This window comes from Micrasema longulum, unplaced genomic scaffold (genome assembly GCF_059751315.1).
Source record: "Micrasema longulum isolate JH-2025_06_02 unplaced genomic scaffold, ASM5975131v1 h1tg000865l, whole genome shotgun sequence".
Taxonomy (NCBI): Eukaryota; Metazoa; Arthropoda; class Insecta; order Trichoptera; family Brachycentridae; genus Micrasema; species Micrasema longulum.
The window spans coordinates 46,906-71,248 of NW_028278057.1; the positions used below are offsets into that span (position 1 = coordinate 46,906).

Consider the following 24,343-nt stretch of genomic DNA (forward strand, 5'->3'; position numbering starts at 1 on the left):
CTCTCGTTACTAGAGCAAAGAGATTGATCGTCCATGTTGTGAAAGAGGTTGTAAGAGCTCTCTCAGATAAAGCAACTTAAATTTGTGTTCAAATTCTTCAAAAAGCACTTTATTTAAGATCTAGAAGTGCACCGTTAAACGATTGCAAAACATTTAATTGAGTTGTTGAAAATTGTACTGTTTAGAATAATTTAATCACAAATTTAAACGTCAAATTGCTTGCAGGTGAAAATATTACACCTAAAATGGTATGAATTTTTTTTTGGACGATAATTGGAATTTACCCCTTTGGGAGCTCATTTGATTAAAATATTACAACAGAGATGGATAACATTTTCTATAAAGGATATGGAAATATATGTATTTACAGGGCTTAGGAGCTGTCTCTATCCTATGAGATATCCATTTTTTCAAATTGTTGAAGGCAACCTAACGAATCTATTTATTATTGTGAGTGTTTGAAAAACGATTTTTTAATAGAAAATTTCATGGTTCGTTCAGTTCAGTGCGCATAGTTCAGTGCCACATAGCGGAGTTTATATGCAATTGAATTTTACAAAATAATTTGCAATTAATGATTGCTCTAGCCATTAACATAGTAGATTTATTAGATTAGATAGATTTCTATTAGGTATTATATAGAGTGTAGAGGATAGACGATAAACATAATTCTAGTTATAAATATTAGCGCCTAACACACCTCCCGGATGTTTTGTACACGTCAAATCATATACATTATTTTCAGGCCAATTTTAATGAGACACCTTGGATAATGCCGTTCCAAGTTGAATCCCAATTGAAATGAAAATAAAAAACACATAATTGTTCAACATTTATACCGTTCATAGATCTTGTAACAAAAAAAATGGAATAAGATCGGTAATTGGTACCCACAGAAGATAGTATTATTTCATTATTTCTGCTTGCATTGTACGAATATCTTCATTTTATGAATTTTTAAAACCAGTTACAAATAAAAATGCTTCGTTCAGATTCATTTAAAGAGTACAGGATATAAAGGATAAATGTCAAAATATGAAGTTATAAGATACCGTTTTTAAGTTTTCAAACACAAGTTTTGGGCATTAAAATAAACTTATTTATTTATTATATACATACGGCCTAAGCCAATTACAACAGTTACATGAAGAAACATAAATGCAAAAAACTGAACAAATAGAACATAAAACTATTCAGCAAAGACAAACAAGGGCAAAACAGTAATTGTATACAGTATATTCAAAAAAACGAAAGACCAAAAACTTTGAGCTAAACCATGCCAATCCAACTTCATCCTACACTGTTTAGTCGCGAAGAGATCTACGAAAAGCCGGAAGATCTATCCCAAAAAATTCCAACTCGTGTGATAAATTGACTAATCTACACATTCTGGACATTGGGGTATAAAAACCAAAGTAAAAAACCAACCAACTTATAAATATAAAGGAACCTACTAAATGTAAATACCATATAAAGTGATTTTCTATAATACTAAATTATCGCTTTTTTTCCTGACTTCTTTTTTTTCATTCCCTTTTCTCATCTAATGGTGCAAAGGGCACTGCATTGGTACACCAATGGCAAAGTATCTTAATCATATTTGTTACATAAAGGAAATATGATTAGTACCCTTAAGGTGCCAGTCCAGGGACTATAAAATATTCTAGTGTTATAACACCGTTTTTAATAAATATTTCACATCAACCATGAAACTAAAACCTCGTTGTACACTGCCAATTTAGCGTCGATTGTCATTTTTTTATAAGCAATCTATGTATGAAATCTAAAGGCAAACAGATTAAAAATTATAAACACCTTTTAAAATGTACAAACAAACACAAACAAACCGGTAGGCACTCAGTTTTTTCATACATACCTCGCATCCTCTACATTTAAAAATCTTCTAATGAACACAGGTCGATAATTCCGACTTTTTTAATATACATCTTCAAGTACTTGTTGGATTTGGTCGTGCCATGTCCATCTCAGTCTCCTTCGTTTTCTGCATCCATCAACATTCGTATCGCAAATCCATTTAGCCGTTCTCTCACTGTTCGTTTGCTCTATAAATCCAAAACAACGCAACATTTATTTCTTGATTTTGTCGATAATGCTAGTATAGTCTCGCATAATTCACGAATCTCGACATTTGTGCACCTATCTATGTAAAGGCATTTATATATTTAAAACTTCAAGTACAAAGAATAAGTATTTTGGCGGACTTATTGCTAAAAACATTATCTTCCAGCCAACAAAAAAATAGACTGGTCAGAAGAAGAGTTGGTCAAAAATTTGTACTAAATAACGAAAATATAAACATTAAAAAACCTTATTAAAGAAAAAATAAGAGCTGTTTTTTAATTAGAAGATATGGCTTGCAAATACTAACTTTAAAAAATACATTATCTTATACATATTCGGGCGTATTATTATTATTATTATTTTTATTTTTTTATTTAAATAATATGATTTTACATTTTTTGAAAATTTCAATTGTTATATTTTTACTAAAACTAAAATCCCACCAAGCCACTTTCTGTAGCTTGTTAGTGGAGATTATATTTATACCAACTTATAAAATATTATTTACATTTATAAAAACAATGAATAACAGATATAAATTAACAGTCGGAAAGATCAAGATATACATGTACTCGTATATACTAATAATAAAACATAAATTTACTTTTTAAATACAAGAAAATATATAAAAAAATAAAATATTTACACATAAGCTACTATTCATGTATAAACTTTTGATCGAGTAGCCACTCTCTTATTTTAATCTTGTTACAATGTAAGTTAAATTTAAGTTCATTCGGCAATAAATTAAAAATGCTATGTACTTAATATTTGAGAGTTCTATTATCATACTTATTACATACTTTTGGTACTACCAAACCAACATTATACGTGAATATTATTATGGTTATGTTTGAGAGGAAACTTGAATGTTGCAATTAAAATTTGCATGTTAAAAATGCAAAACCACAGTAATCCTCGAACAGGCAGAGTTTTGATTATTTTGTACAGGATTAAATAAATAAACAAATATTAAAGGATGAAGAATGTGAAATCTGATAATGAGTATAGAAGAAGAGAGAAATAAGAACCAAGGAAAGAAACGGGATAAATGTAAATATTTTTTTATAAAAACATTAAAATACAGTATGTTATTAAGTAACAGAGATAAGCATACCAGTAGCACAGAGAAAACAAATAATCAATTGATATAGATTTATGTATTTTTGCTGTAGTTGGAAGAAAATAGTTAAATCTTTTTAGAGAACGAAGAGTACCTAAAGTATTTTTGTTTCATCATTTTAGTGATCTGTTATTTTCATGTTGAACACTTACTGTCAATTGTCAAAATCTACTTTAAAAAAACGAAAAAATTGTAGAAAACAACAATTTACCACGCATTTTTGATTGCGTCTGAAAGAACAGTTTGCAGACATTTTAGAACAGTAAGTATTCAGAACCAGCACGAGTATTGACCGTGTTCAGACCAAAGATAATATATGTTATATAAAATTCCATTTAGTATCGTATAGAGATAGTTCCCACGTGCTCTGAGTTAATTGATGCCAAACACAAGCAGATCACCCGTTCTAGATAATTAATAAGATTGTTTTTTTTTTTGCCGTCGGAGCGACCATAAGCGTTGGAACAAGCCGATATAATAAAGTGTATGCTGATGTTAAATAATAATAATTAGATCCATCCCACTGAGGCGCCTAACTATGTATTTACGAGATGGTACCTAACTTGGTAATATGGAACATACAACCTTTTACGCCGGACTGGGGCCGCTGTAGTTAGTTGATTGTACCGTGTGGGAGGAAAATTATAGTGGCAGTGTTTTAAGCAAAAAAAAATATACATAAACAATCAAAAATATAATCCTCTCTTGAATTTATATACTCATTACGTAAAAATAAAAATCACAAAATAATTGTGCGTAAAAAAAATTCTCTACATTTTTCGATATAAGTTTGCCCTGTAAAAGAAACATAGATTTAGACGATTTGTATGCTTACAACTCAGGAGGACTTTAAATTTTAAGACTATTGTGTCGATATTTGTGAAATTAAAAAAAAAAAACAGTATAAACTCGTTTTTATATATAACGTAACTTTTTTTTATCAGAAGTATAATTATCTTTGTAATTTACTTATCTGCATACAGCTGTGCACATAGCACTGGATTGGTGTTTCAATTAAAGCGTATCTTGATTATTTTCCTAACACTGAACATAATGTTTAACCTGTACTTTGACTTGGTCTTCAAAGAAGCTCTGATTGGTACAAATCTCGGTGTGAAGGTAAACGGTGTAGATATTAATAATATTAGATATGCAGATCACGCCGTTCTAATTGCAGACAATATAGACCTTTAAGTACTGCGTGATAAGATTAACTCCGTCGGTGAACGTTTTGGTTTAAATATTAATGGAAACAAAACTTAACTTATTTTTTTTAGTCGAGAGAGTCATCTAAATGTAAATCTGCAACTTAAAGGTATCAATATTGAGAGAATGGAACAGTTAAGGTGCTTAGGCAGTATCATCACAGAAAATCTAGACCCCGACATTGAGATAAAATGCAGAATAGAAGCAGCCCGAACAGGATTTAACAAAATGTAAAATCTTGTTTGTGACTATAATATAAACCTTAATCTGAGACAACGAATGGTCAAATGTTATAAATGGTCTGTCTTACTGTACGGTGTAGAGGCGGGGACTCCAAAAGTTAATATTATAAACCGCCTTGAAGCATTTGAAGTGTGGACCCACCGTAGAATGTTAAGAATATCTTGGACCGATATGATAATCAACAATGAAGTATTACGTAGAGCCAATAATAGTAAGATTTCATATTTTGGCCACGTGTTGAGAGGTGATAAATATGCCATAGTTCAGTTTGTCATGAAAGGAAAAATTGAGGGACGTAGAAGAGTCGGAAGAAAACAGCTTTCCTGGCTTCGAAACATCCGAGCATGGACCATGATTAGAACTGTGGAGGAGGTTTTAGTTCGCTTCGTGATCAAATGGTCAACGCATTTTACTATCAAGTAAGAGGTCCCGAATTCGATTGCAGACATGATGGACATAATTTATTTATATAAAAGTTGTTTTAGCAAAAAAATGTTTTATGGATAGTTGCCAAAAAAGAAAAATAACCCGAAGCGAAAGACTAATCATCTTAACCATCAAGTGCTGAAAAGAGATGATGATGATGATTGATGAGGTGCTAGATACTAACATTAGGTTGTGGTTCTAAGGAAGTATCAGATCAGTTTAGCCACACCATATTTTGTTTCTTATTTTTAGGCATAGTTTCTAAGTAATAATTCACACGAGAACAACACAAAATACAGAAAAGTATTTTTTTGCCTTAACTCCGTAAATAGCCTAAACTGTGCAAGTCAGGACAGTAGGACAATACAACAATTCGACAGTCGATCAAACATAGAATTTTGCAAAGCTGGATACACGATGACGAGCGCGGTAGTGGGGATAAGTCACTGTCCTCCAGAGATGGCCTGCTGTTTATCTCTAGCACAATGTCTTGGTCCATTGTCATGTCCGCCAAATTTATGTTCACATTGAAATAATAAGCCCAAAGCTGGGACCAGACAGTATTGTCCCATCTTTGTGTGAATTAAGCAATTAGAAAAAAATCAAATGTTTATAAAAGTTTAATATTTTCAGTAAATTACAAAAACACAAATATTCATTTCAAAATAGTTTTTGAGTAGTTATTTATTATTTTGGTATTGTGTGTTTCTATTGCCCCAGTATAGTATCTTGAACGGGTATTAGTTGGCATAAGCGTTCTTCTAACTATCTTATATGCTCTAATGTAGAATAAAAGGTTCTCACAATTTTGGATGGAAAATGTGGTCATTAAAGAAGTTTGCGAGATAATAAAAATTACATACTTAGGTCAACTTCGATAATAATATTATTAAAAATAATAGTACCTACAATACTTGATAAAATTTCTAGATGAAAAAATATTCTAGGAAGGTGATTTCATGGCATTATTAGTATTGAATATTTTAACAAGAAGGCATAGTCAATGAGAACATCATATATTATTTGCAGATGATGCAATTGTTTACATATCAGGATAATTATAAAACAGTAATAAATAACGTTAATTGTGGGAAATCTTTTAAAATGGTTAAAAAGGAATAAATTAAAATGAAATATCGCAAAAACAAAATATTAAAATATAGGGGAAAAAAATATACCACCAGGATACTGATGATGAAGCTTAATATAAATAAAAAAAGCCGTTGATGAGATGAAATATCTTGGAGTATTCTAAGATGGAAAATTAAATTACTAAGCAACAAAAAAGAATTAAAATAAAAGTTTAATTAATGGGAATATTAAGAAACGTAAACACGAGTGAAAACATGAAATGAAATCAGATAATAAATGAGTCAGAGAGAGGGTATAAAATACACTCAGGTTGTGGTTCCGTGGCTAGCGTCCCGGATCAAAAGTCCGAGGTTTGAACCCCACTCCACCTCAACTCGATTACCATTTAAAAAAAGTGAGTTATTAATTCTTTGAAAATGGCTTCCAAATTGAAATGTTTGGGTAAATCATAAAAACGAAAATATTTAGTTTTAAAAAACATGGACAAAAGGTAAATATGACTAGGTATGTTCAAGGTATGACATCGCTCTAATTGCTAAAACTGAAGATGACCTTATCGCAGCCCTTACAGCCACGAAGAATGTACTAAATAATAAATTTTACATGAAAATAAACAGGAGCAAAACTAAAGTGATGACTGTGGCCCGCGATGAGCAGCAACACTGAAAAACGCGAAAAGAGTTGTGTAACTTGGGAACAGGATCACCCGGAATGGTAAAACAAAAAGAGAAATCGACTTTCGCAGGCAACGCTTGCGTTAAAAATAATCAAGGGTTTTTAAGTCAAACAAAATAGACATAAAACTCCGCAAGCAACTTGCCAAGACATTTGTTTGGAGCATTTTGATATATGGCTGTGAGATGCGGTTCTACAAAAGAATATTAGGAATTTCCTGGAGAGATCACATCACTGATGACAAGGTTTTCAGAAGAAGGGAGGCATTTAATCAAAACCATCTTAGAGAGGCGAGCCCAATCGATCGGCCACATTATACGCGACGTGGGTCTCCTGCATGACATAATAAAGAGAATGAGGGGACAAATCACAGAGGGCGCCCCCGACGCCGACGGGAGTATAAAGAAAAAACGTGCGAGGACTTAAATTGCTCCTCATAAGCTGTGCTGAAGAAGGTTGCAGAGAATAGAGCAGTGGAGGACGAGATGCGGGACTTGGCTGCAAACCGATCCCTATGATTAATACTGCGAATATGAAAATCAAGCCTCCTTATCTACAAAATAATAATATATCCACATACATTCAATGCTTTTAATCCATACTTTTTTTATGCAACGAAGGTGAAATTTGATAAGAAGAGGCCGTCAACTCAATTAATGCAGTGTATTTATTTAGTTTATAGGAAATTGTAACTTTTTTTACAATTTCAAATAAATAAGGGTCTATAATACTGTCGAGTAAAACAAAACTTTTCTGCTTATTAGTAGCATAAAAAATAAATTTAAATTTATAATTCTCCCACAAAAACGGACAATTGTATTGGCCCTTACACGTCACAAATCGTGTAAATTTTGAACTTTGTTGACTATTTAAATTTAAATAAAATTTCTTCACGAATCTTGACGTCACTATTATCAAGGCTAAACATGTCGCCTTTTTATAAGGAAATATTTTTTCATGATTTAGTTTTCAAAGTTATGTATGACAACATATTTCCACAATATCCATATTGATTTTCAAAATAGATTTGATTTTAGAAAATTCGTTGCATATCTTTTTATTGGTATTCTTTGTATGTGATATTTCCGTATTGAACCAAAAACTGGTATTTCCTTAACAACATGCTATACCTTATAAACGATTATATAATACAATAATGTTTTCTTAAAAAACTATATAAATTAAGACTATCTCTGGTGAAAGTCTAGCTACCTATATGGATGTTTGCTTTAAAAAAAACCATCGCCATCCCACTTAACAATGCGATGGAACGAAGAAACAAAGAAAAGGTGAAGACCAAAAACCCCAGTTTTGGTCTTTACCAAAGCCACTCGGCCAACCCACCCAGCTTCTCTAATCTCTTTCAGCAACTCATTGAACACCTTTAGTACTTTACGGTTTGTTTAAAGTTGATCTGATTGTTTTTGAGAGTCTGAAACAACTTTCGTAGAATAGCAAAAATTTCGTTATTACACTGAATATTACTGAATGGTTATGGTTACAATTGATTTTTTAATTAAAATGTTTATGCTACCGTATATAAATCTATTTTTTGATTGACCAACAGCGCGTTTAGCACCGTTAACATATCTCAAATATTTGCTCATCTGCGTAGTGAGCAAATAAATAACAAAATGTCGAATAAAAATAAAAATGTTTCTTGTGAACCGCCATTTTTTTAAATCATTATCAAAAACTACTTTGGTTCCCTGTAATTATCACCTTTAACTTTTCATTATTTATTCTTCTATCAGAATCTTCATAACGCGTTATTATTTTCCTTTGTTTAACCGACGATCGACGAAAAGGCGTGTATTACATTATTATTAATTGATTTTGATTTGAACCTATATAAAGCCCCGTTAAGTATTTGCCCAGGTATTCACACATAATATTCGCTAAACATACGAAACTAAGTATGAAAATTATAAAATTATTGAGCTCAAATGAAATTAATTCAATAAATTAAGCGTTACTTAACTGCTGGGTAAAGATAAAAAAAATGAATAAAATACAGTTTTATTTTGTCAGTTTTTTTGAACAAAAAGGTGATATTTTCGTTCATTTAGTTTGTGAGACTGATAACCGATTTCATCGCTTCAGGTAATTTCATCCGTCTGATTGGTAACACCTTCAACTTTGTACAATTTACTGTACATCTTAAGGCTGTATTCTGGTAAAACTAAAATGATAAGAGCAGGTCTGAAGGTCATAAAAACGTGAATAAGATGTTGTTATAAATTAAACATTACAACCAGAATTACATTCTTAAAAAAAAAACGGAATACAATTCTTTAAAAAAGGTTTCAACAAAAATATTTTTATTTTTTTTAGGTATTACGGAAGGCATAATTTTATGTAGAAATAAAGAAAAATGTCACAAAAATGTATGTGATTTAAAACGCTTGTATTTCTTTTCAGAATCAAAAAATAAAAATTTGGCTTTGGCTACTTTCATGTTTAACTTATTATCTTTAATTACTAAAACAAATTTTAGTTCAATGCTTAGTCTTTATTGAGATCTCAGATACCTAAGTTTAGTCTAAATTTGAAATGGCGTAATCTGCCGGTCTAAAAGTAATTACATTATCGTTACATAAAACTTTTATGAATATTTTTTAACAGAAACACCCTTAAAAAATATTGTTTTTACGTAATTTATGTTTTTTTTTTTATTTTTATTATTGAGCGATTAAAAAAAAATTTCGCTATTAAATGGCAAAATTGTACGATTTCCTAATTTTGCGTTCGTTTTACGAGACTAGAGCCTTAAAAATTTATCTTCCCGTACACACTCTTAAATTTCACAACCTATATTTATCAGTGGCGAACTTTTAAGATTGGTAAATTTTCATAAAATGTCCATCGAGGTAGTTTAGACAAATTTAAAAAAACCAGTAGTATGACGTTTTGCCAGTATAGGAACTCTAGCGCACTCTCAGGATTATTTTAGATTAAATATGATGTAAATTTACCAAAGCAAAAAAGGCAAACGATGGTATGTGATGTATTTGTTCCTATAAATATTTATAGATATCTATTATTTAATGAATCGGCGTTTCATGTGATGGGACCACTTGAATTTATTTTGGAGCACTACAGGTGTGGTTATAAACTTGGAGCTTTAATTTACGATTACACTTGTAAATGGAAAGATATGTGCTCTCCGAAATTATGCAGTAGTGCTTCAAATTAAAATCCAGTGTTCTCATAATACATGTTCGGATGTGCACGTTATGTTCGTACGCGGTGGTGTTTGCACACCCCCTATAACGCTGCATATAATTTACGATTTGTTTGGTTAATACTATAAATACTACGGTGATGGTAAAGGTGAGGGTGTATTTTAGCATTCGCGTGTTAGTATAGTGAGTGTCCTGACGAAGAGACGGGTAAGTTTCAAAACCGGTAGACATAAAAAGTCGGTAAGATGTTGTATTCTTATATTTACTAAAATAAGTTGAAATGTTTGACCACAAAGTTAAGGTCTTAAACATAAATTTTGCAATTTTCCACTTTTACTTTCCTTCAATCATCCTTTACCACTCCTTATCAATTTTCTTCTTTTCCTTTCCACTATCTCCTTGTTCTGTCCATATTTATCTTATTTTAATATATAGTATATTTATTATTTTTATAGTTTAAACTTTAAGCCGTCGTCGCTTTATTATTTAGTGAATACATATAATTGGATGGCAGGCCCTACTATGTATACATTTCATATAGTTTTTAAAAAAATACTAATTTAACTTGTACATCTGTTTGTATTCGAAATAAATAAAATAAATGTCAACATTTTTTTTGGTTGGTGTATGAATGCCTACACTAATATACAAAGAAATTGTCACAAATTGTGTACATAATGTTTGTTTGATTACCCAATAAAATAAATGAAGAATATTATAATTTCGATCTTAATTGGTTGCAACAGAGAAAACATATTTTTGAGGAGGAAGTTTGTAAGTTCAGGCATTTGCAGAGCTTATGACTTGTCACTGACTGGTTTAAGTGGTCACTTTTCACATACTAAAAACATTGTTGATTTTTCTTTCGATTTTTTTTTTAAATTTCGTGACCTTCAAAAATAAATTATATTATCAAAACTAAAATTACATTTTATATGATTTATGTGAAATATATGTATACTTGTAGATAAAATATTACATTTGACAGAAACAGGCATTCGCCAGTGGAATGGCTACATCCACAAAAATGTGAATTATTGAAAATGTTTGTTTTAAGCGAAATTTTTTCGTTGTTGGAGTTGATAAATATTTTTTCTTTTTTGATTAACAAACGTTCAATGACAGTAAACTATCTTATACCATATTCTAGTGTTTAATGCTTAAATTACTCAAATAAAGCCATTTTCAGTACTTCAGAAGCCATTTAATAAGATGCAATTAGTTCTAATAGAAACTTCGCTCTCTATATTTCGTCATGGCTTAATTTAAAGCGCGATGCAGTCATATTACGGGTCAAAAGATTAAGTATTTGCAAATTAGCTTTGTAAGATTTATTTATTGTTGATTACATTCGTAAAAATTATTATGAAACAAGAGAGAATAGTGTTACTCATACATAACCTTGGTTTAATTAGGAATGTATAATATTTTTTAGATAAAGTTTTGTACAATATATGTACATACACTATATGTACATACTGCATCAACCTTATATAAAAAAATACTGTTTTTTAATGTTATTCATTCTCAAATATATAAGTTTACATATTTTTTTAATTTGTTGCAAAAGAGAGGGAAAACATTTTTGAGAAGGGAATATGGAAGTCTAGGCATTTACAGGGCTTATGACTTGTCATTGGCTGGTTTGAGTGGCCATTTTACACACTGTAACATTCACCATTCTGCTTATGTTTGAACATCCACATTTCCTCAACTCTACAATCAATCTAATCAATAATACACGTAGTACAGCAATAAAATATGTTTTTTCAAAAGTTTATGGTACAAATACTTTATATATATACATACATTGTCGACTTCTTGGTGTAGTGGTCAGTGCATTTGCCTACCATACAAGAGGTCTCTTAGGTTCGATTCCCGACAGGGTGACACGAAATATGTATTTAAAAATGAATTTTTACACTTAAATATTTTAAAGGAGCTGGACTGGTACTTAAAGCGTAAGACCGACCTTCATAGATATACATAAAAATTTAAAATATATCAAGATACACCGCGATTTCTGTACCAATGCAGTGCTCTATGCACTATTAGGTGCGGAAAGGGAATGATGATGATGATATGCTATTTCGCGCATAGAGAGGTATGCAAAAAATATATCTGTCAAAACATGAAATTTTTGAAAATTTAATAAACTTAAATTTACAAAACATTGTATAAACCTAAAATACAGTCAATAGAGGTAACTTTAAAGAAAATATAGTTAGATAAAATAATGCTATAATTCAGTTATAATACAGAATTAGTGATATAATAAAAATAGACAGAATCAATAGAAAATACATTCTGTTATATACGGTATTTACAAAAAAACACTTGGTACTTATTGAGAATATAGTTATAATATTGATTATATTATAAAATAGTACTGAAATGTGTAATAAGTATTAAAAACATATTATGGTGTAAAAAAAAATCATTAAATAACATGTAGAAAGTACAAACAAGGCCAGGCATTTGATTAATATGAAAATACCAAATCATATAATTGAAAAATGCCTTAAAAGCTATTCTTAAATAAGAAAGAGAAAAAAGTGGGGTAAAAATATTTTTTTATCCAAAAGGCCATACGAAAAAGTTTTTTTAACAGTGCGGTTTTTTCGATTTCGCTCTCGAGTAGCTTTAATTGCTTCCGAATCAAGTGTCCCCTTGAATAAGGTCCAGAGAAGCTAAATTGGTAATAGTCAGAGATCACAGCTGATTTTACATGCCATTGAATTCACCGCCTTAAATGAAAGTGCTGAAAACAAGACAGCGAGCCTTACAATTAACAGCAGGATAATGTAACGAACAGTCGAATCTTAACCAGTGCGATATATACAAATACGCGCACTGAAGACTGAGTATTCATTTAATTGAATTAATCAATTTATTTTTATTTAATCGCATTCATACCTATATCAACAGCAGCGTTCTCATATTACGAGTACCTAAAATAGTTTGAAACGATTCGTTGTAATAGCTTAGTTTCATACCAGTTGTGCAAAAAAGCAATGGCATTGTTTTAACCAAACCCCTTTTAACCCAGACAGGTTTTGAAAACTGATGAAATATCTAATATAATTTAAATAGAGAAAGTTTCCTAATAAAGCTTTATAATTTAAAGAGCTCAGGTGCATAAATAACACTACAATGTTTTGCCATTTCAAAGGGAAAATACAAGCAAAACACATTCAAACTACACAGAATCGTTTGGTTCAACAACTTTATCTACTTTTGACACATTGTAAAATATAATACATGACAAGATGGCGGAAAACGCGGGAAAGTGTCACACTTTCCTACAAGTTTGCCACACCCAGTTTAACTGTCAACCACCTGAGAAACCTCGATAATGTATTCAAAGTAATCCCTTGACTACGATGAACTAGAGAGTTAACAACTGTATCTCCCTTGATTTTTGTACGGGTTTAACAGTCAATCTCTAAAGGGGTTTGAGATTTAGTACAGCGTTAACTTGCGGTTGTTTCCAATGGAAAGTTAACGATTGGGTTTCCATACGATGGCACTCTGTTGAAATGCTCGGTAGTGTAGCTGTGATTTATGGTTCTCAGACGCTAGGTGCCGGGTTCGCATCTCCTATAAGGTGTTGTACTCTATTTAAATTTTAATTGGATTGTGTGTTAAAACAATTTTACACGCGGCAGAGTTTGAACGCGAAACATGTTTTTGGCTTGGGAGCAGTATTCGAGTGCCATCTATTTGAACGTGATAATGACAATTATTTTCCATATTGTTGATTTTAACGAATTACATTTTAACGCGCGCGTTGTGTTTCGATTATTTTTAATTATTTTATTTTATTATCTTGGCAGAATTAAAAAAAAATTTTTTAGCACATTTAAACAGGTTGATAAGGCTTTAAAATCCAAAATAAAATTGTGGTAATGGATTTGAGAATAATTTATATGGTAAAGCAGTTTTAAATTAATGCTGTTTAATTCACGTTTTAATTCATGAGAAAAAAAGAAATCACATGTATACTATCGGATACATCGCCAAGAAAAAGGTTAAATGCTCTAAAGGTTTTTGCATTTTTTTAAATTACGCAACTAAACCATTTACTTTGAGGTCAAAAATTTTAATAAATGCTTGGAAAACAAGGGGTGACCTCCTTGGTTTTGTGATTGTCGTGACACTTGACTCACTCATAAAAGGTTACGGGATCGATTTACATTAAGGACACAAAAAAAGTCTCAAACCTGGGTGTACTGTACTGTAATTCACCACTGCAATGGGTCCTCGGGCATGTATTATTACAATCAAAAGTAAGCGTTTATATAAAATTTTAGCTGCGAAGTAAAATTAAGTTTTTTTTCATTAAAAAATTAATATGTATACAATTTTTATTCTTAACATGTTCAGTTATTGGTAACGAACGAAGATACTTTAAATTTTTATATAAATAGGTACTCGAATACACATTTTTGTACATAAATATCCATTTGACTTTATACCGCTTCAATATGTACCGATAAAAGTAGCGTTTGTTATTGCCCCCTCTGACATGTTGTGGTGAAAAATAAATAAATAAAAGTATTTAACGACTTACCAACTTTTCAGTGACAACGAGTTTCAAGACATACCCGTCTCTCCGTCAGGATATTAATTACACTAACATGCAAATCCCAAATTTATTACATACTCAATTAGACAAAATCTTAGGAAAAAATTGTTCATATTACAGTAGCAGAAAATTTCATTACCTTGGAAAATCCAATGTTTGGTGTAGGTGCTTGAAGACTTAAATCGAGTCTCTTGAACACTGAAAATAAAAATAAAAATACTTAAATTTTATAGAAAGTAGAGTTCGTTTAGATTCTCATATTTATTTATATCAAAGAAACAAACAGTCGACAATGATAAAATAACATTTCTTTTTTATTACACTTCAAAGACAGACCAGCAAAGTTTTTCAATAAAAATCACACATATTATGAAATTGTGTTACAACAAAAGGATGTGTTTATGTGTATTTGTATGAGAGTAAGTGTAGATGTGTGTTTATGTGTATTAGTGTGGGAGTAAGTGTTCAGGAGTGTGCATCATTAAATAATAAGTGGGATCGTATCGCAGCCAGAAATAATAAGTCTAAAAAAATTAAGGGGTATGTAAAATATATCAATAGATGAAAAAAAAACATTATAGTTAGAGCAAGAACGATAGAGGAAAAAGTGTTGTGCATAGTTAGTGCTACAGACTGGCAGATGCAATAAATACTTATTTATTGATTAATTAACTTTATTATTTAATAATTTATGTAAATATCATAATCCAGATACAGTGCGTCTATTTTAAAGGGTAAACAATCCATTTTGTTTGGCAGATTAGCTGTAAGTACAAAGCGTTTTATTGTTTTTATAATCTAGGTATTTAAAAAAAATTCGTTGAACATTTTCAATCTTTTCTATGTTTGTTATGTATTGTGGGCTCCTCACAACGGATGCAAACTCCAAATTACTGCGTACAAAAGTGTTGTTTAAAGTTTTTAATGTATTTGGTTTTTTTAAAGGTTTGAAAATTCTTAAAATGAAGCCCAGCACTTGGTAGGTTTTTTCAACAATAGAATTTATATGAGACCAGAACAGCAATATATTATCAAGAATAACTTCCAAGTCTCTAATCTCGCTACACCGTGATATGGAATTATCTTTGATCGTATAATTGTGCGTAAAAAAAATGTTGTACTTTTAGTAAATGTTATTGAATAACATTTTACCATATATTCATTCATGTTTATTTATTGATTTAAACCTTAATTACTTAAATATATTAAGGGTCGCTCGTTGTGGACCCGTTCACAAAAAGGTTTTCTTAAAATCGAGTTAACAACGAAAAACATTTTTTTTATATATTTATGTGGTATTTCATTACTATTGTAATTCTTTTTTTTACTATTGGAGTGATATGGAGTGACTTAACACAATACTTTTTTTTTTATTTGTATTAATATACAGAAAACTATAATTGGCCTGTTACGTTGTATTTTTGTTGTGATAGCTGTTGTTTTCTTGAATTAAATTTATAAAGTTTGCACTTTGGCGGACTTATTTACGAGTATTTTTCAACCAACTGTCAATAGACAGGTGAAAAATCTGTACTAAAAAAACCGTTTTCGAATTACAACTGTTTTTCAGTGGGCATATCTTGCACATATAAATATAGAAATTAAAAATTTTTGGATGTTCACCTTATACGATTAGGAAAGGAATGACTAGAATGTGAGATTAGGCAAAGGTACAGAAAGAGGACAGGAAAATTAGGGTTCTAAAGATATATTTAGAAGGGGTAGCTCTTTCCAAATTTTGGTACCTTGAACAAAAAATAAATTGTTAAATTTATTTGAAATCGCAATTTCACACATGTTTCATTCATTTTACCGCTCACAAAGTTTTTACATATAAATCGTTCAAAACATTGAAAAAAAACAACATACAATTCAAAAGTGAAAGAAAGTACCATTATCATTATTCTTTCTACACCAATGGCTCTTAGGGCATTGCGTTGGTATACCAACCATGCAGTGACTTTAATCGCATGTTTTACAAAGTTAAACTAATCAGTCCAGGATGTATGACAAGATCAGTGGTAGCTATACAATTGAATAAAGACAAATATACAACTATCAATCATAACCATTTTACTAGGAACTCGGATAAGGATTTGATTCTTCAGAAAAGGTGGAACTCTTATTTGGCACAAAGGCTAAACTACTACAAATATACAACCTCATCCTTATAACATGGAAATGTGGTATTGTTGTCAAGCTAAAAAGAGTGCGGGCCTCGTTTCTTCACGCCGTTGGTCCGGAGAAGTCGAAAGAACTAATGACTATTGACAAAAGACAAACATTGCAGCAAAAATATATCTAAATATATTTTTTTTATTTAAAGCAGTAACTTTGTGGTTATTCATTATAGTAAAATTATGTTCCCCTCTGATTCCTTATCTCTTTAATGTCAACAGATGGAAGAGTGGATGTTCAAACATAGGCAGAATAGTGAAAGTTACACGTGTGTAAAGTGGCCACTTAAACCAGCCAAAGGCAAGTCATAAGCCCTGTAAATGCTTAAACTTCCATATTCTCTTCTCAAAAATGATTATCTCTGTTGCAATAAATTGAAATGCTTTCAAGAAGACTAAACTTTATAATATAACATTTACAGTTTGTTAAAAAAATCTAAGTTTGCTTTCATGGATAAACAAATGAGTGTGTAAATTTCAATTTGAAAATAAAGTCTTAAATTTAGTTCATATAAATCGTTAATGAAGTTAATCAATGAACTAGACTTAATTAATTGAATTTGTGTGGAGAATAAAGCAGCAAGACAGTGTTGATTGATAATTCAACGAATGCTTGAAATGATAGATAGAGAATTAAACAGTTTAATTACCGTGGCGTGCATCTTGCGTCTTACACAATGATATAAGCCCACACAGAATTCTAATATTTAATTACTTCCATTCTTCAAGAGCATCCAATGATTTGATTAATGATATCTGATTGCTAAAGCTGATTAAATCACTCGATTGATGAGAGTTAAATATTATATTACAAATATTTACAATATTGAAAAATCGAATGAATGTTGGTTTTACTTGTAAAACATTATGCGAAATGAATGTACTGTTTTATTACGTATTATTAAAATGCATATCAGGCATAGGCAACATTTTTCTAGTCTGCCAGATTGACAATTTTTCTCCGAGTTGCGGGCCGAAATGTCATTATAACCATCTACATACATATTATACAAAGCATGTATAGTATTCTAGGTTCTAGCAGTCAGCGAACACTGACTAGGAGATTTGTTGTTTGATTTATTTTTTACAGCAGGTTACCGCCTGACGCCAAGACATTAACCCCTCTTGCTAACTTGGGCTTAGGATGCCACCGTTGACTATTGTTCCTCCGCTGCCATCCTCAATACAACTTCCTACCCCCCGCCGCCGACCACAGTCTAAAATATGTCCGGGGGAGCGATCGGCAAACAGCGTGTAAAAATAAATCAAAATTAAAAAGACATGTTTTTGATTATTAGATTATTATTTTATAATAAGCTCCTTCACGTCTAAATAGTAACTTGATAATCTTATCATACTTTTTTAATGCGATGCGTTTAGTTGTTCAAATATCAGCAGTTCAACATACAAAAATTATCTCCCAAAAATTCATTGGAGTGATTGATATCATTTGGGTTGGATCAGCACAATGCAGCGATGAAAATCTTTATGAAAAAGAAGTCTGTCTTGAAAAACACAAGTCAGAGCGCGAGCAAAAAAACGGTATCCTCGCGTTTACAAAAAACAACAGCCGGAAATTTCGTCGGCTGTGAATCATACGACATTGCTGACCACGCGAAAAACGATCCCGCCATCTATCGGCGTGACAATCAACTACTCAATAATTAACGAATGCAATTCAATGTATGAGTCGATTTAAATTATTATTTCCTGACAGGGAAAATCATCGCTTAAATTGAACCTTTATGCTAGCCACAACAATTTTTTTTTAAACAAGAAAAGAACACTAGAGTACAATAAACCAAAAATGTATAATATGCTCCGATTAAATATAAACAATCAAAAAATCTTATCTGGCTCAAAAGAAAGACGTCGTTTTTTTTATTTGGACATTTTTTTATTTATTTTCGATATACATGGGAATATATATATATTTTTTTCCATGGTAATAAGAATTTGTATATGTTATAATATTTATTATGTATATATATTAGAAATAAACCATAAACACCTGCTGACAAACTGCATTTTATACGGTTCAGTAGGAAGTGATAATTCATATTTTATGAATTATCAACATTAAATGTGACAAAAAAATAAAAAATAAATAAGAATTTTAAGTGAGAAAAGAATAATTGTTGACATTTGCGTTTTCCATAGAGGTAATAAATTAAAATATATAAAAATACCGAATGTACACTCCGAGCCATCCACGCACACACATGAACGCACATATAAAACATACACAAACATATACATTACATGCGGCACATATACATAGCATAAACCGCTCAAGATGCACATTCAGCAACTATCCCAAATAATCGACCCCATGAAGAAATTTTCTGTACAAATGCAACGTGCAGTTAAAAATGTCTACACCAATACTGAGTCCGTTATAATTGTTGTAAATATATATCGTCTTTTTTTCGTCTCCTTGTAAGTTGGATTCATTCCAACGTTTGATCTACCATTGTAGGAGCCATCTCTAAAGTAAATGATGTGTTTTGTAGAAAAAAAAAATGTTTATGTTAAATATTTCGTCAATATTTTTAATATGTTTCGTATTGAATTAACATAATGATTTTCGTATTTAGTTAGCACGAGCTGAGAACCACTGGTTTTCACAAATTGTACAAAGCAAGTAAAGAAATAAATTGCATAATATACATTGTTAGCATATATGAAAGAAATGTGAAATGTGAAAAATATAATTGAACACTTCTTCAATCTTCCATCGAACAGGTTTTCTTAGTGAAGATTTTTAGTATAAACAATATTTCGCATCGTTAATTCAACGCCAAAGTTCCAAATCTGCATTTTCGCAAGTTTTTTTTGGACCACAAAAGACCAAGAGACCAAATTGCGGAACACCCAGGCTTGAGAAAAATCGCATTTTTAATTTTCGTGTTCTAACTGGGAATCGAATGCGGAACCTTCTGTGTGTGAGTCAAGCGTCTCGCGTTAAATATACCACGAAAGTTAATTTTATACGTGGCATACACTATCAGAGTAGCGAATTTGAAATTGTGTAACAAGACCGAGATTTGACCACCGACCATTTAACCAATTTCACTAAATACCCATCTATGCAATGCCAAATTTGCGAATATTTATTTTGTGACTTTGGCATTGAATGCATATTTACTTATTTTCTTAACTAGTAGTAAATTCGCAATTTCAGTGCCTCTAGCTGAATGTTATCTTAAACACTGTTTTTTTTCATCGTTTCCTTTTTCATAAAAAAAAAAAAAAAAATAAATATAAACATTAATATTCAATTGATATACTCATTCGATTGGGCGTTGATGAATAAATAGTTGATAAATGAAAATAGTTGATAAAATAAAATCAAATAAAAATAAATTTAAAACATTTAAAACTCCACACAAAAATTCAACAAATAATATATACAAATAATTTCCAACAAATCTTGCAAATGCTAAAATCGATATTGTGATAAAAATAAAATAAAATTTTAAATTATTTGGTTTTTAATAAGTCATCTTAATTAATAGATTTTTAAAAATAAATTTAACTATATGAAGCTAGTTAACCTTCTCCTCACTAAGCATCCAAAAATTACGCATGATCCGAACGGGGGGACCAAATGACCCCAGCGCATACTTGTATATGGCGTCAGGAGAATAAATCTTTGGAAGTGTTTATGACCGTGTAATAATTTGTTCATGTTTTCGCGTTCACATATTTTACTCATTCGTGTATTTCATTCATTTTTGTTAGTTTGCCGAATGCTTATGTACATAAAATGAAATCGACCTTTGTATTATTAACTTCTTTAATTATTTTAATATTAAAAAAAGAAAAACAACTTTTTCAAAATTTAAAAACAAAATCAGGAAAATGCTTCTTTCTATTAATTTCACGATTACAACGGCAAACAGCTTAATTAATACTTGAGTTATCGAATTAAAATTGGTTTATGGGTCTGGCTAGGTTAAGTAACAATATAAAAAATGATGATTTAGCATATTCGTGATTTTAGCATTGAGCCCAAAATATAGCATAATAATGAAAAGATAAAAATAATTACTTAAGGAAAAAAAAAACAGAAATATGCTACTTAATGGGACAGGATTATAAAGGAATGCATATTAAGAGAGGATAAGAAAGGGAAAAGAGAGTAAAAATGAATACGTATTTAGCATTATAGATATGAAAATAGGTAGACGTTGCTTGGACTAGTTTAAATAAAAACATAAGGCATGCTTTTTTAGAGCTTGATACATCGAAACCTTTGCAAATTTCATTTAATAAAATATTGAAACGTTTCGTTTTTTATATACTTTCGAAAGGTATACAATAAATCATATTTTATCGATTGATAAACCGATTTAAGGCACCGTAATGATAGAATTATCTTTTGTATTCGGCCTTTATTGTATTATAGTATTTCCAAAGATCGGATCTTACCTACCGCAGAGTTTTTGATGTTTGAATCAGTGTTCAATAATTATATCAAATCTAGACTGGGTACCGAGTACCGGGCTATGAAATCTTCCCAAAGCATTGTTGCACAATGAAATATATAGAGAGAGTGATAAATAATAACGATATACAAGAAAGACTGGAATGACAACGCAGCATGTAACATACTATATCTTCTAAGTAATTGGATCAAAACTAATAAGCCGGTTTTGTAATTTTAACTATACGCCTACATGCACGGATAATCTTAGCACCCACTTGCATTTATGTGTTTTTTTTGGTACAGTTCAGTATGCGGAAATTTATTTATTTACCTCTTCGAGTACAAATATATATCCACTTTGGCGCACTAATTGCTAAATGCAATATTTTTCTGACACCAAAAAAAAAAGTTGGTGGAAAGAAGAATTAATCTAAATTTGTACATTTAAATACATATATGTATAATATAATGACGTATTATTGATTAAAAATACTTTTGTTATACATGTTAAAAAATGATAAATGTGGTATCAGGTAATGAGTTTGAAAATGGATAGGAAGAGGATCTAGGAAACAGGAGGAATCAAAAGAAGTTACTCCGTGTGCATCAGTTGACGAAAGAATTTTTTTAAGACAAAAAAAAAAACTCAAAATATTAATATGTTCTTTTTCATTACAACTGTTTTATATTTTTATTTTACAAGAGAAATTATACGAAATGGCCTTTCACGGGTACGTTTTTTTTCTTCTTTTATTTTGCATTGTATTTACTTATATATAAAAATCCATTATTGGCAAATAATTTTGGTGTATTTGCTAATATTTTTTTCGTTGCAATGGTTGTATTCTTTAAATTAATAAACATTAAAAAATTTAGAAAATATTTTTTTTTTACGTGTCAAGATATACATGGTTTCTGGGCCAGACCGCAAAACTTCATAGGAACATTCCCCATGGTAAACTTTTTAAAAAGACTTTTTTTTAAAGTTTTTTTTTAATACACATTGAAAATAAAGTGAATCTTTAATTTCTTAGACAAGCATCCCTTACACAAACTCCTACACCTCTCCTTTACTTTTTTTTTGATAAAAACGTATTTGTCCAACGAAAGTTTAACTTAAAATTAAAATTGTACTTGCTTACTTAAATTAAATTGTACTTACGCACTAGACGTAGACAAGAAAAGCGGCCGAATGAGAGAGGAGTTGGAGTTTGTGGAAGGGATGCTTGTGCGAAGAATAAGGATTTAAAAAGAAGTTTTTTTTTTTTTTTTTTTTTTTTTTTTTTTTTTTTTTTTTTTTTTTTTTTTTTTTTTTTTTTAGAAAAGAAATATTTGCGTTCTTATGATTTACCCAAATATTTAATTTTGAGGGCCATTTTCAACGAGTTGTAAATAACTCACTATTAGAAAATGGAATCAAGTTGGGGTATAGTGGGATTCGAACCACAGACCTTTGGTCCGTGAGTCCGAGACACTAGCCACAGGACCACAACCCGATCTAACATGAGATATGTTCCTCTGAAGTTTCGCGGCCTGGTCCCGAAAAATGTGTTTATTATTATGTTTAAGGCGTTTCTCAAAAGTGGCCAAGGAATTTATTTACTTAAGGAGGCAACTTATTGCAAAGTTTGACAACTTGAAAAGAAAAATAATTGTTGCAAAATGGTGTACTATGCCGAAGGATGGAAAGTCTTCTCTCTTGAAAGGAAAATTAGGTGATTCCCGTAATAAATTGTATTGATCAAAAATGTTATTTTGTATAAAATAAAATTACAATGAATACTTTCCGAAAAACGTTTCGAAATTACAGTTACACTTGTCAACAGAAAGTACACTTTTCCATCATAGTACCGGCATTTATTTAGCTAGGCTAATGAAACGCCGGATTAATTGATCCAGAACCTGGTTTTAGATGTGGCGGGGTTTATTGTACACGCTGTATAATAAATAATAATATTTTTTTTTAGTCTCGATTTATACAAAAAACCTATCCACCACGGTTTTTTTTTTACATATATATATTTTTACTTGGTACTGTGTAGTACGTCCCGACCACACCGCGTAAAATAAGGTTCTACTGCTCAATCATAATTACCGCACTTGTCGGAAATTATCGACGCGATAAAAATTTCTTACTGATAAGTGACGGAGGACGTTCAATTGACGTGATAAACACCTGTGATCGAGTACCTGGTGTACTGTCATGAAAAACTTTGATCGAATAAAATACAAAGAAATTTTCACTTAGGTCTTTTCAGTATCAAGACGAAGATTTCAACGAATGGTCAAACGCAACCCGATCAATTAATACTTACATTAATTAATACCAGTTAAACACGTAACATAATTATAATTTGATTGTTATCGATCGACAGTAAATTGACTACACTTTTTGCAAGGAGTACTCTACATCTACACCTGGGTACTTTAAAAACAGGTTTTTTACATCGGACACAATGAGTAAATTCAATATTGGAGCATTTACGTTACTTTTATTTTCGTTGTCACATTCTTCCTGGTGAAGTGGATTGTGCATTTGTATACGACAATAATAATTAAATTCAATTCCATTTAAATCAATAAACACAAAAATATAATTGATTATTTTTTTATTGACAAATACAACACAGATTAACAAATAATGTATTTTAATGTTATAGACATAATAATTATGAGTTAACCAATCACTCTTTTGTATGAGAAAATACTTACAGGTACATTTTTACAATCTATTATTTGTACCTACATGGGTTGAGGAAGAAAAAATGAATCAGGAAATAAGGGAAGCTTATGATCAAATATGATTTTCATTAGAGATGAAACGGGTATATGATAACTATTTGGCCGGATAGCCAGATACCCGCATAGTAGCTCAATATCCGGCGGATAACTAATTTCCATTAAACTGAGAATTTCATAAAATTAAGGACACTAAATTGATTGACTCATGTTCATAAAAACGGTCGTCAGTGTCGCTCGGATCTACTTAACACGACGTGACAAGTCAGAGAGAATAGGTCGGATATCCGGCTATTCGGCTTAGGGACTCGCCGAATATCTGGTATCCAGCCAAACCACTATTCGTTTTATCATTATTTTTGAGTGTCAGAATTT

At 30.8% G+C, this 24,343-nt stretch overlaps 1 protein-coding gene across 1 annotated transcript in view; it reads right to left on the minus strand.

Moving 5' to 3' along the window:
* The window catches only part of LOC148278531 (PAS domain-containing protein cky-1-like), a gene marked incomplete at its 3' end in the record, with an annotated part of 144,676 nt that overhangs the window by 31,414 nt on the left and 88,919 nt on the right, over positions 1-24,343 (minus strand). The window contains exon 4 of the mRNA XM_088231268.1: positions 14,760-14,818. Within this exon, the coding sequence (XP_088087394.1) occupies positions 14,760-14,818 (59 nt within the window). The remainder of the gene's footprint in view (positions 1-14,759; positions 14,819-24,343) is intronic.